Source organism: Carassius carassius, chromosome 30 (genome assembly GCF_963082965.1).
Source record: "Carassius carassius chromosome 30, fCarCar2.1, whole genome shotgun sequence".
NCBI lineage: Eukaryota > Metazoa > Chordata > Actinopteri > Cypriniformes > Cyprinidae > Carassius > Carassius carassius.
In genome coordinates, this window is record NC_081784.1 from 5,569,512 (window position 1) to 5,583,442 (window position 13,931).

The following is a 13,931-nucleotide window of genomic DNA, read 5'->3' on the forward strand; positions in this document are numbered from 1 at the left end:
CCATGATTATATATATATTTACATATATTGCAAGTGTTTTAAGGGCAGACGATAAGGTTTAATAAAAAAGAAAAAAAAAAAAAAAAAAAATATATATATATATATATATATATATATATATGGATAAAAAAAATCTGAAATTAGGCACACTTAATCCCACCTAACATAAAAGTTAAATATATATTTTATATTTGTATAATTTCACATTCAATCTTCAAAGTAATGTAGAAACAACATAAAGACAGTATACTTTTAATATTTGTTTAATAGCATCTTTTTTATGACTGAAGGCAAGCATCACTGATATCAATACTACTGATGTCTCTATGAAATATTTTTGCCTAATACTTAACCATTGACTATAGCCATCAACAAGTTATCAGGCTTTCAAGCTACCAATTTTAACATATATTAGACTTTAAAAAATAACAACTCCAGCTGCTCCAGGTTTTGAAAACCATTTCAGAGACATGTTCTTAAATGTGACTCATATAACAAATACCTGCATGCAGTTTTAATTGCCCTTTGGTAACTTAATGACTTAACCGACAACTCAACTACTACACAGCAAGTTCGTAGTTTCTTTTGCACGTTGATATGAAATGATACAGGCTACAGTGCGCACAGGCGCATTTGTGCATGCAATTGAAGAGCACGTGCTATGAGCACAGTATACGGGGCTGACAGGACAGGAAAAATTCCTTTTACTGACATCTGGTCTGACCACGGTTCATTGTTGTTCTACTAAAGCTCCCTAGTCACCTGTAACTTTTCCTCACTTGTTTGACCAGTGCCTGGCACTCAGGCGAAGTTAATTTTGACAGCACTAATATATGTATGTGTGTTTCTCTTGATTTGGGGGCAAAAAAGATTTTAGATTTTGTAAGATTCACCTAATGAGAAACACACCTGGATGTGCCTCCAAATATCCTGTCTGGAGTTTAAATCTGGTATTAATCTAACTTTAACAGTAGTGTAGAGGACCTTACCCTTGTAGTGCTTTTTCCCCAAAGGAGTCTCCTTTCCCCATAGAACGCAAGTAGACGGGCTCCTGACCCGGACAGTCCTCTCGAGTCATCGTCACCTGGACGGGGTGAGAACAAGAGGAAGATATTAGCATGGGATCATCTTCACAGCATCACAACTTGCACTTTCCTCTGAAATAGACTTACATTTCCTTTACTGATAATGAAGAATGTGTCTCCTCTTGCCCCCTGGCGAATTATGTAGTCACCATCCTCATAGTGGGTCTATAAGAGAGAGAAAATTGGTTAGAGGACGTGAGGATTATATGGAAAAAGAGGATGAAGAAAAATACAGGTCGCACTTCCTACAAAAGAGGGTATGAAGATCTAGCAGATTTCTAAGCGGAAAAGAGGCAGCACAACATCTCTGACCCTCAGTGTGCCATCTAAGACCTTGACCTCCAGACACATCAGTCTGAAATCAGATATGACCAGCAGATAGGAAACTGAAGCTCACACAAGACTCTGACACAAGCAAACTATTCTAAAATAACCTAGAATCTGACCTCCAACAAAACACCCATATACACGCCTGCTTTCATTTATTATCCAGAGAATGATCATAAATGTATAAATAAGAAAAAAAATAAGTAAATTTTCGTGACACTTTTTTTTTCATATTTCACAGTGACAGATTTCACAATGCTAAAAGCTCTTAATTGTCCTTAGGATAGGCTTTAATAAAAAAAAATCAATTAATGTTCAATAAAGTCAAGTAAATGTTACATAACAAAAAATCCTATATACTTACTCAACAGGTTTTTTTTTTTTTTTTTGCTTAAGTGTGCAAACGTGTGTTTGTCCTGTCTTTAATTTAAATAAATGCAACTTGGTTTGATGTGCATACATTTTAAGTGTAGCTTTATTGCAAAATTGCGCGTCACTCTGGGGTAATCAAAAAAAGGCAAAAAGGTGGGAGCTGGTTGCTGAAGCTACGCCCACCTAGCTCGACAGCAGAGTCAGCAGCGGCAATCCACCTGTCACTCAAGTGGTCATGTCCTTAATTATGCAGAACTTTAAGGCTTAATATAATTTAAACGAATGAGTTATAAAAAAAAAATCACCCCCCTAACAGTTGTCATGAAGGGTAAAATTAGCTATATAGACCAAAATCTTTTTTTGAACCAGGCTGTAAACATGTTTTCTTTCTGCTGTAAAGTTGGGCATTTTAACATGGGGGGTCTATGAGATTGACTCCCTTCTGCAGCCAGCCTCAAGCGGCCAGTCGATGAATTACAGTTTTATGCCGCGTTTCCACCGAAATTACCCGGAACATTTGTACCAGGAACTTTTTTTCCCAGGAACTTTTTTCCCCCCAGACCTGTTGCTTTCTGCGTTTCCACCGCGGTGTAAAGTACCGGGAAGATTAGGCAAATAGACTGGTGACGTAGGTCTGCGCGCGTATCTCAATATAAAGTACGCTGATTTTGGACGTGCATTCTCGGTAGTGCGGACTTTGTGCATTCGACTCGGGAGTGTGATGTCCGCGACGACGCAAGTCCAGTAAATCTGCAAACAGCAGCGTACTTGATAACTTCAGTCAGCTGACCATGGCTACTGCTATTTTCCTCTCTGTATATTTACAATAAAACGAAATAGGATATCAAATACCACTGCCTCCTTTCGTTTTCATTTAAGCATAATAACAGCTGCAGAAATGTACTTAGTTCAGGGAAATGTGTATATATACAGCCATTACAATGAAACAAAATATTATATAGATTTGCCTTTTTCATTTTCATTTTAACATATAGATAAATTGAATACAGACCAAAGATAACCTGATAGATTTACCCAAAACGAATGATATTTTATGTTTAACCACTAAAGAGACATCAGAGCCTGCGGCACATATCAGAAGGTCTAGCCGAGGTGAGGCTGCTTCTCGGCGGATAGATGATCACTGAGCTCCCGCTGGTCGCGTGGAGCTGACCGTCTCTGAGATCGGCGAAACACATTTTTAAATAGGCGCTGTCTTCATAAATAAACCACAGATTTGAGTTTTAAACAACTACATTATCGCCTGAAACACTTTTAAAATTACATTTCATGACACAAAAACAGTAATATTTTAAAAATGTTGATCCGAATAAATGGTGGTTGAACTCAACCAATGCTGCGTGAACTCAAACAATCAGGATGTTTAGCGGCCAAGTCCCGCCCCTAAAGTTCCGGAACTTTGAAAAAGTACCACCTCGCCAGCAGGGACTTTCTGAGGGGCATTTTTTTACCCGGAACTTTATTTAGTTCCTGGTTCCTGCGGTGGAAACACACCGAGTATCAGGCCAAAGTCCCTAGTTCCTGGGTAAAGTTCCTGCGGTGGAAACGCGACATTAGTCACTTCCTTGTTGGCTTCACGAGAGAGAGCGGGAGGTTGCTGCTCGCTCAAAACGTGACGATGAATGAAACAAACTGCAATCGGTTGTTTGACATATCGGTCAAACGACCTCATGGGCAGGCCTTGGCCAATGAAAGCTGCCATTCATTACAGACCTTCAGTCTGAAGGTCTGGCTACATGAGACTACTCCTCTCCTATCAACGAGAGGAACGTCTGTACTTCCTCAACGGACAAAGAAACCGACATTTATTTGTTGTTTAAAAAGGTGCGCTCATTCAAAATAGCTGCGTTCGCTCCTTCGCTGACTGATTTCGCTGATTTAAATTTTGTGGTTCTTTGGTGTTTGTCCAAGTTCAGTGACGCAGGCAGTGAAGATTCTCTCCTGCCAATCCGTGGTCAGCAGAGTTTACACATCACGTTTTGGTAATGGTACAGTTCACTTGGAATCTCAACCGAAGTAGTACTAAAAAAGTATCAGGTACCAGTTACTGTACGCAGTGGAAAAAACCCCAAAACTGAACCGTACAGAGTCGTACCATGCAGTCATACCATGCTTCCTGTGGGAAGTCGTGGCCTAATGGTTAGAGAGTCGGACTAGCAATTGAAGGGTTATGAGTTCGAGTCTTGGAATTGTAGGAATTGTAGGTGGGGGGAGTGCATGTACAGTGCTCTCTCCACCTTCAATCCCACAACTTAGGTGCCCTTGATCAAGGCATTGAACCCCCAACTGGTCCTTGGGCGCCGCAGCATAAATGGCTGCCCACTGCTCTGGGTGTGTGTTCACGGTGTGTGTGTGTTCACTGCTGTGTGTGCACTTTGGATGGGTTAAAAGCAGAGCATGAATTCTGAGTATGGGTCACCATACTTGGCTGTATGTCATGTCAAGTCATGTCAGTGGGAAAGCATCATAAGTGACCCCATCTATGATGACGGAAGGACAGATTCCATCCAGACTTTCACTCACTAGAACCTTCAGCAAAATTAGAAATGCTAAATTAACATTTAAGTTCAAAAAGCACATTTCAATCTTATTTAAGGTCAGTTATTATGTGAAGAGACTCCCTCTGCTCTCTGAAAATTCATAACATTTAATCACATCACCAAAAAAAAAGGAGTGGAATAAGTTTGACCTGAATTTTAATATTCATTGAGAGATGAGGATTGATAGCCGAGTCAGTTTAATGGCACAGAGCTCACAGTGCCATTAAATACTCTCATTATTTGATCTTACATCCTCATATCTGCTATTCTATTATTATTTTGTTAATAAAGGTTATACATGAGAGTTCACGTCTGAACCAATGGGTTAAGGTTTGCCTGGTCAGCATGAACCAGCTAACCTCTGCTGGTAGATGCCGTAAATACAGCTTTCCATTGCCAAAAAAAAACATCTTTAGCTATTGAATCCCTTTTAAAAGTAGCTGTGTTTTGACAGAAAAAAAACATTATTAGCAAACAACGGTGTACACAGTAAATATTTTTGGTACTCAAAGCTGAAAAACAATATAAATATCAGGTGAAAACTTGAAAGTTAAAATTTTAAATCTTGCTTTGGTAAATGACTGAAACAATTTAAATATGAAGTAGTAAAATTACTAAAACTAACGTAAATACAAATGAATTAAAGTTAAATAAAAATACAAAAAAAAAAACTAATAAAAATTAAAATGAAAAAATAAATTCAACATAAACACATTGAATATGTCATTATATGATAGTAGACATAATGTAACAGAGACCAACATTGTTGTATCCGCTCAAACCACTTTGCTGTTGATGTTTCATGGTTGCTGTCTAAACATCACAAATCTGATAGTGTCTGTATTAGACATATTAAACATAAATGTAATTAATAATAAGAACCAAACCGATTTCTGTTTTTTTGTGTGTTATTGTTATGAAGCTGTGAATCATGTTTTGTTACAAAAGAGGACCACAGCCACTGCAAGATTATTAACAAATTCACAAAGAATGGAAAACAACAACTTTACACCCCTAAACACAAGGAGCTATGAGTCTCCATCACTCACTTCCCAGTGATAAATGTCATATTCTAATGAGGTGAAAAGATGTGATGTGGACCCTAATGTCTGTGAAGACTGACTGACGACTAAGATATTCACAATGTCTACAGCACATCTACTCATGCTACTCTTTGATAAAATCATTGATTTTTCTCTTTTGATGCTTTGTGCAATGTGCACCTTATTTGCAGACTGAGAACCGGTTATTCTCCATCTTATACAAAGAGAGAGAGAGAGTATAAACAACATCCCACTACAATTTACTGAAACACATGCATTCACTTCAAGACAAAAAAAGTCTAAAAATGCTCCCTAAATTATTGATGGTATGAGCGAGGAGCTTTTGTTTGTTTTTGTCACGTTTATGAACTTTCTGTTTCCTTTTTTGGTCTTCCTTTTCTTGTTTTAGTTAATTGATTGATCCTCACCTGTCCCCAGTTCCCTCATCACCTGTGTGTTTAAATACCTGGTCTGTTTAGTTCTCCCTTGCCCGTGATTGTTGAATGTATACTGAATATATGTGTAAATGTGTCAAACCTGATATGTTAATGCTAAATGTAATCTTGTATATTGTCTGTATTCTCCTTCGTCATCAGTAAACTCCTTATTTGTTCCAGATCCTCATCTCGCACTTTGTTTTACGTTTAGCACTACCACAATCTGTAACAGAATCACGGACCTACAACAGTGTAGTTAATTTAGCGGCGTTTTTTCTTTCATTTATTTTGTTTTTTTTTCTCCTCTCCTGGAATGGCCATCCCAGCCCGTCTCCTATGCCTGGAGCAACTGGACCATTCACTGAAGGACCACACCAGGGACTTTTTAGATCTGGCGTGCCTTACTCACTTCCCCGACCGCTCGCTCTCTAACTTCTTCTTCTACACTTCTACACCGGTGTAAGGCACGCCTACCAGCGAACGGTCCCCGAGAGGATTTCGCCGCTTTCGTGGAGTGGGTGCTGGAGAAGAATGGATCTGCATGGACTATCAGCACCATCGAAAAGGATATCTCCAGCCCCACTCCCGACCCAGAGACCAGCCAGCCACCATCAAGCCACATGGAGCCAGAGCCCGCCGCAGAGCCCGAGCAGATTCAGGACGTCGTGAGCGCGACTGACCAGGTGTGTGAGCCGGCAACACCGTGCATCGTGGGAGTCCTAATGGAGATCGAGGGCGAGGAGGAAAGCCCTGCCCACACTCCTGCGACTGAGGGTGAGCTGTATCCGGTCTCGGGAAATATGGAGCAACTTATGGATCTTATGGACTGGTCTATGGAGGTAATTCCTGTATCCCCTGTTTTTCCGCTGGTTCCGTCCAGCCCTGATCCCCCTGTATACCCTCTCAGTCTCCCACTCCTACCTCCTCCAGTCATTTCCTCTGCTCCATTTCCGCTGGTTTCGCCCAGCCCTGAGTTTTCTGTTTCTCCGCTGGTTCCGCCCAGCCCTGAATTTTCTGTTTCTCTGCTGGTTCCGCCCAGCCCTGAGTTTTCTGTTTCTCCGCTGGTTCCGCCCAGCCCTGAGTTTTCTGTTTCTCCGCTGGTTCCGCCCAGCCTTGAGTTTTCTGTTTCTCCGCTGGTTCCGCCCAGCCCTGAGTTTTCTGTTTCTCCGCTGGTTCCGCCCAGCCCTGAGTTTTCTGTTTCTCTGCTGGTTCCGCCCAGCCCTGAGTTTTCTGTTTCTCCGCTGGTTCCGCCCAGCCCTGAATTTTCTGTTCCTCCGCTGGTTCCGCCCAGCCCTGAATTTTCTGTTTCTCCGCTGGTTCCGTCCAGCTATGAATTTTCTGTTTCTCCGCTGGTTCCGCCCAGCCCTGAGTTTCCTGTGTCTCCGCTGGTTCCGCCCAGCTCTGAATCTTCTGTGTCTCCGCTGGTTCCGCCCAGCTCTGAATCTTCTGTGTCTCCACTGGTTCCGCCCAGCTCTGAATCTTCTGTGTCTCCACTGGTTCCGCCCAGCTCTGAATCTTCTGTGTCTTCGCTGGTTCCGCCCAGCTCTGAATCTTCTGTGTCTCCGCTGGTTCCGCCCAGCTCTGAAGTTTCTGTGTCTCCTGTATTCCCTCCCAGCCTCCCTCTCCCACCTCCTCCTAGACCTGCCAGTCCCTCTGCTCCACTTCCGCTGGTTCCGTCCAGCCCTGATCCTCCCGTGTTTCCTCCCATCCTTCCTCTCTCTCCTCCTTCTAGACCAGCCAGTTCCTCGTCATCCCTGCTGGTGCCAGTCAGTCCCGCAGCTCACCCTCAGTCCGCGCCATCTGGGCAAGATGGTTCGCCGCTGGACTGCCAGTCTCCAGCTCCACCTTGGCGCGTTAAGGCCCTGTCTCCGCCTCCAGCCTCCGAGCCCTGGACTCCTCCTCGGTCCTTCGACCCAGCGGCTCCACCTTGGCTCTTAGCTCCCTCCTCTCCACCGTAGCCTGTCATCCCACCTGCTCCACCGGGCTCCCTCGTCCCTCCAGCTCCACTTTGGTCAGCCGTCGACCATCTGCCGCCTTGGGACTCCACTCCTCTGGTTCCACCTCGTCACTCCATCCCTCCGGCTCTGTCAGGCTCCTCCTTCCCTCTGGTTCCACCTCCATCCTCGGTCGCTCCAGCTCCACAGCGGTCTCCCAGGACCCCGCCTCCGCCTTGGTCGCCTGAGCCTTCTGCTCCACCTAGGCCCTCCGGATCCTCGACGTCACCCTGGCTCTGCGGCTTTGCTGCTCCATCTTGGGCTCCTCACCCACCGGTGCAGTCTCCGCCTGTCGGCCCCCTGGTGTCGTCGGCCCCTTCACCATGGCTCCTCCCGCCGTCGACACCACCATGGATCTCCGTCCTGGCTGGTCTCTGGTGGACCATCTGGCTCTTCCTGCTCCGGGCTCCTCCCTGGCTCCTCCCTCCATCCACGCCGCCCTGGTCCCTACCTCCATGCTCCCTCGTCATCTGCTCTTTGCCTGCTCCTCGCCCGCCTCCAGAACCCCCACCCTGCCTCCGCTGGTATTCCTCTTGCGGTGCGAGGACACACCGTTCCGGGAGGGGGCGAACTGTCACGTTTATGAACTTTCTGTTTCCTTTTTTGGTCTTCCTTTTCTTGTTTTAGTTAATTGATTGATCCTCACCTGTCCCCAGTTCCCTCATCACCTGTGTGTTTAAATACCTGGTCTGTTTAGTTCTCCCTTGTCCGTGATTGTTGAATGTATACTGAATATATGTGTAAATGTGTCAAACCTGATATGTTAATGCTAAATGTAATCTTGTATATTGTCTGTATTCTCCTTCTTCATCAGTAACCTCCTTATTTGTTCCAGATCCTCATCTCGAACTTTGTTTTACGTTTATCACTACCACAATCTGTAACAGTTTTTGAGTTGTGAGAATCTGAATCTGCTGATTTTATTAACTCTTCCCAGCTTAAAAGTCAATCAACATATTTCAGCATAAATGCAGTTACACTTTCTTCACTGATGTATTCTTAAAGTTTGGATTTTTTTCAATTGTTAAAATACTTTATTCCTTGTGAACAAAGACTATGTAACTCTGGTACATTTTGTAAAACATCTTCTGAACCTCTAGCTCAACCAATGATGTGAGATTAGAGTGGGAATAATAATAAATAAAAACATCAGCAAGCAACAGCTTTCTAGGAGCACTTTCACACAAGCACATTTAGTTCGCACCTGATTGACGTCGGATTTCGGTACGTTTGGCTTGTGTGAAAGCTATCATGCGAACGTGGATGCGCAGCAGGGTACTGACCCTGAGACTACCTGAAGGAGATGGTCTGAGTTTGATTGCACTTGAACTGTAATGCAGTTTGCATGAATATGAATGCAATTTGGACTCGGTGTGCACTTGTTCGGATAGTAAAGTAAACTGTGCATGCATTTTAATCGATTACAATGCATTTTCAAAAAATATCTGGGTTTTCAATCACTTTTGAAAAATGACACTGCAAAGAAACAGTGGATAAAATTATTATTTTTTTCCCACTGTACCACAGCAGTACAACCCCAATCTTTTTTTGTGTTCCAGTCATTTTACTGATGACTGCTTCACTAATCTCGGGGAGTTCAACACTGGATTCACAAATGCTTGCTCTTGAAAGATGGCTCAGTACCCTATTAAAATCTGAACCAGCTGGCTCCACTGAATCACAACCTGTAAGGTTTCCGACACACGGTAGACCAATCACAAGAGACTGGGTCATCTGACCAATAAGAGCAGAGTATGCTCACGGAAAGGGGCTTTAGAGAGACTAAATCTTAGAACTGCCTCAAACTAAACATTTGAAAATCACTGGAAAATGAGGTGATATTAAATGCATATTTTGAGAAAATGAAATTTGTTTTTGAACTTGCATCCATGTAAAACTATAAAATATTAGGAACCTTAAAAATGGCATAATAGGTGCACTTTAATACTATAACAATATATAAATAATACTGGAATTTCACTGGCAAGCAACAGTAAAATATTTAATTATATTAAGTAGATGTATTACCAATGACTAACTTTCAACTTTTCACTGTATGCTGCATCCTAAGAAGAATTATTTGTTTTTTTATAGAAAGGAAATTACACAGCTTCTAAACAAAGAAGAAACTATACTGTTGAGAGAGTGACTTTACTAACATAAACAGAAATCACTCGCTAAAAGGTGCTAAAAAAGAAGGTGTCAAAAGATCATACTATATTAAAATAATGTAAGATCCTGCATTCTGTTCACCTGAATGAATGAAATAAGAAGGTTTGTAAAGCAAGTCAATCTTGTTCCAAATCTTTAAAACAAATTTTTTTTTTTTTTGTTTGTTTTTTGTTTCTTTACATCAAGCTTATCTTAATAAATCGACAAGCAAATAAACCACAGCTAGTGGTGCTTGTAAAGCTTGAATGTTGAGCGATCAATGCACAGAGATGTAATTGCTTAGATTTAATTACAGTTGTGTTTGCTTAAGGATCAGGAAGATTTCCGTACCTCCTCAAGGACATCAGCCAGCTTGCTCAGTATTTCCTCTGAAAGACCCCGGAACGTCAGGACACTGTCAATCAGAGACAATGTAAATGTGTGATGAATTAGATCCTTATCCAAAGCTGAAGAGTCTTTTGGTGTTTGTTAATATTATGTAAATTCAGTGTTTAATCCTTTATAATAAGTATTTCATTATTATCCTAAGAAACTTTCAACACCATTTCATTTCCCACACTTCATGTAATTCAGTACTTATTCTCAATGAACATTAGGTGAATTTCTAGTCTGACCGTATGGTTGAAACAGCTGGTCACCATCATTGCAATAAACTCAGAGTTGCTCTCTGCCACGGAAACAACAATAATATCCCTCAATCGCCATAATACAACATTTTGACACATATCTGGTCATGTGTTGCATAAAGAAGGAAAAGTTTTGCATCTGGCTAATATGTACTGTATACGCTGAGCTAATTTGCCACAAAGCCAAGGCATTATCTACATTACATAATACATTACATACTCCTGCATAAATATTTCACATCCCATCAAAAATTCAAAAGTCCATTAAAATCTCCTATTACAGTTTAGTGTAAGACTGCAGCAGAGAAACCTAAAGGTGCTATGCATACATACAAGCAATTCTGGGCTATTATTTGGTCTGAAAATGACAGGTTTTTTTTTCTTAATCATTTCGTTTGAAAAGGCTGCTGTGATTTCCCCCCCGAGATTAAAAATTCCAAGCCTGTAACCATCATTGGGGGACCACTATAGAGATGAATATTTAACAACTGTGAAAAAGCCTTGCAAAGTACCATGAGATATTTAATTTCACAAATAAGTTTTACTTTATATATGTTATTTATGTGCTGTAATATGAATAGATTCTGATAGTTTTCACCCAGTAATAAAATCAAACATTTGTATTTTTTTTATATATATTATTAATAACCCAAAACTTTTCTCTTTCAGTCATGTTAGATTTGGGCCAATCATGTTTAAAATGTTAAGGGGTTGAATGTTAGTACAAAAAATGGATAATAACAGCCTTTGCTGGCAAGCACCATCATTATTCTTGAGCTTTGTACCAAAAAAAAAAAAACCTGATCACTATGATTTTGGATTTTTCACAAGAGAAAGTCAGTGTTGACATGATGAAAAAAAACATTACAAATATTTTAAAATAGTATTTATAAATATTAAATATATTATTTACACAGAATTTATTATTATTATTATTATTATTATATTTTTTTATTATTAAATTTGCATATACCAGAAAATCATGAGATCACACATGCACATTGTTATATAATAATTCTCTCAAATTATGGATTAGCTCAGAACTAAATATGAAACCTAAATTTCATATTGGTCTATAAACCAGATCAGTAAAATGAACAAATTCAACTCAGCATCTAATGCATTTGCATGCACTCTGCTTTTGTTTGTTAACGGCTGTTAGTTCAAAGCATAATTGACTAAACTAGGTCTAATTTATTCAAATAATAAGTACAGCAGCAGGGATGGGGTAATATAATTAACATTAGATGAAACCACATAGATGATTCATTAAAAACGATTGCATTACTATAAATTTTTCTCATGTTAATACATAAGACCCAGGGACTAAGAGAGAGAGAGAGAGAGAGAAAGAGAGAGATCATGAAAGGGGGAGAGGAAAGAGATCGGGAGCTATAGAGAATTTCTGTGGCAATAATTTCAGAATCTCCCAAGAAACTCATCTGTTCTGCCTCAGTGACTTTAAAGTCTTTCATCCAGTTTGGCTCAGTAGCTCAACAATGCAGAATTCTGTCTTTTTAATATGTAAAATGTACCCCATGCTCTCTTCTCTGGGTGCCATTATGCAAATTAAGATGTCAGATGATAAAGAAAGAGATGCACTTCCATAACAAGACAGCTGCTCACCTTTTCAATAACTCCATATTTTCTGCATGTTTGATGAGTCCTGTCCTCATCATGATGGTCTGGAAGCACTGTCTGTCGATGGCCCATAACTTCACACTGGTCACAGCTGAAACACACATCAGAAAACATGCCATCAATATAAACTGATCATGAAATGTTGAAATGTTTATCAAAATAATTGTGATTGACAATGCAATCATCTCTTTCATTCATGTTACCTACAGTAATATTCATATTTAACTTCCTTAACTTGTAATATTGTAAAGGCTTTGTAACAAACCATTGCACAAGGGTAGAATTAGAATGATTTATTTTTCGGGTGGGGGGGGGGGGCACTTAAAATTTATACATTCAATACATGTATATGTGTGTGTGTGAGTGTGTGAGAGAGAAATTATTTAAAACATTTAAAAACATTTAAAATCTGAATGAAATATAGCCTGAATTATTAAATTGTAATATACTGTCCGTCATTATTTAACGGTTTATCATTGTTTTTGATCTATGTTATCTTGTATTCTAATAAATAAGCTAATATTAGATTTTTCATAACCATTTGAAATTAGTGGTAATCACTGCATTTTAATTATGAATTAATTATAAAAAAGAAAACCCACACACATGTAGCATGTGCATTTAAATTAGTCTGTATAATTTCCAAATCTGAAGCAAAAACAGAATAGTCTGACTTTAGCTCTGTGAAATTATGCTACATAAAACACCTGTATGAAACCTTAACAGCAGATGGGCTGAATGAGACACAGATACACTCTCTGACAGCAGGAGGCGCTTATGGAACAGCAGCGTTTACTTGGTTACTGCTGCCCACAAAGTGTATATTAGCACTACTTTAAATGCAATGTAACAGTGTAAACTTTTCTGAAAACAGTCAGTTCCCCTCAGAATCGCATCAAAATTCTATATTTAGGATTTTCTTACTAAATTTTGTGCATCATGAACAGTGATTTTGCTCTGACTGCTACATTATTCTCTCCTCTTTGCATCCGTCTTCAGCGTCGCTAGCATCTGTTATATGCCATTTACAGACTAAATATTCTAACAATGTAATATTTCCAAACAAATGACATTTTGAAAAAAATTATTGCGATTCAGTTTGCATTTTAACACGAAACAAAGATAGTCTGAAAAAATAAAATAAACATGCCCGGTCGATCAGTGCTTCTCTACACCACTGTATAAATTAATCAAAAGGGTATGGCTTTAGCAATGGCAAGGTTATGAGTTCAATTCCTAGGGAATGCAATGTAAGTGTAAATTAATGTAAATGCATAAATGTAAATGGTGCCTCAGTGCCTTCAATAAATAACGTAAAAAAGTCATCTCGTCTGAACCAGGAGCAAAATATGCACAGATCAACCACAGTTTACAAGAAAAAAACTGCTAAAAATCGAAATATATATATTGCAGGATTTTGATGTGAGAAAACAACAGGGCATGGACTTGAAGAAAACATTATTATGGATTATGGACTGCTATTTCAGCCAAAAAAAAATGTCTTAATAGATTTGTTTCTTACAAACATCTTTTCACTTCACAAGACATTGATGACAGATTATTTCAGTCATGGGGATTATTTGTAGGTTACTTAACCGATGGACTGGAGTGGTGTGGATTACTTGTGAATTATTGTGATGTTTCTATCAGCTGTTTAGACTCTCATTCTGATG

General features: G+C 39.9%; 1 protein-coding gene across 4 annotated transcripts in view; it reads right to left on the reverse strand.

Annotated features, from left to right (window-relative positions):
- Nucleotides 1–13,931, reverse strand: part of LOC132110461 (cGMP-dependent protein kinase 1-like) — an 86,939-nt gene that overhangs the window by 14,521 nt on the left and 58,487 nt on the right. For all 4 annotated transcript variants that reach the window (XM_059517089.1, XM_059517087.1, XM_059517088.1 and 1 more), the window contains 4 exons: nucleotides 12,244–12,349; nucleotides 10,322–10,385; nucleotides 1,173–1,250; nucleotides 990–1,084 (listed from right to left, as the gene is read on the reverse strand). In XM_059517089.1, coding sequence (XP_059373072.1) covers nucleotides 990–1,084; nucleotides 1,173–1,250; nucleotides 10,322–10,385; nucleotides 12,244–12,349 — 343 coding nt within the window. The remainder of the gene's footprint in view (nucleotides 1–989; nucleotides 1,085–1,172; nucleotides 1,251–10,321; nucleotides 10,386–12,243; nucleotides 12,350–13,931) is intronic.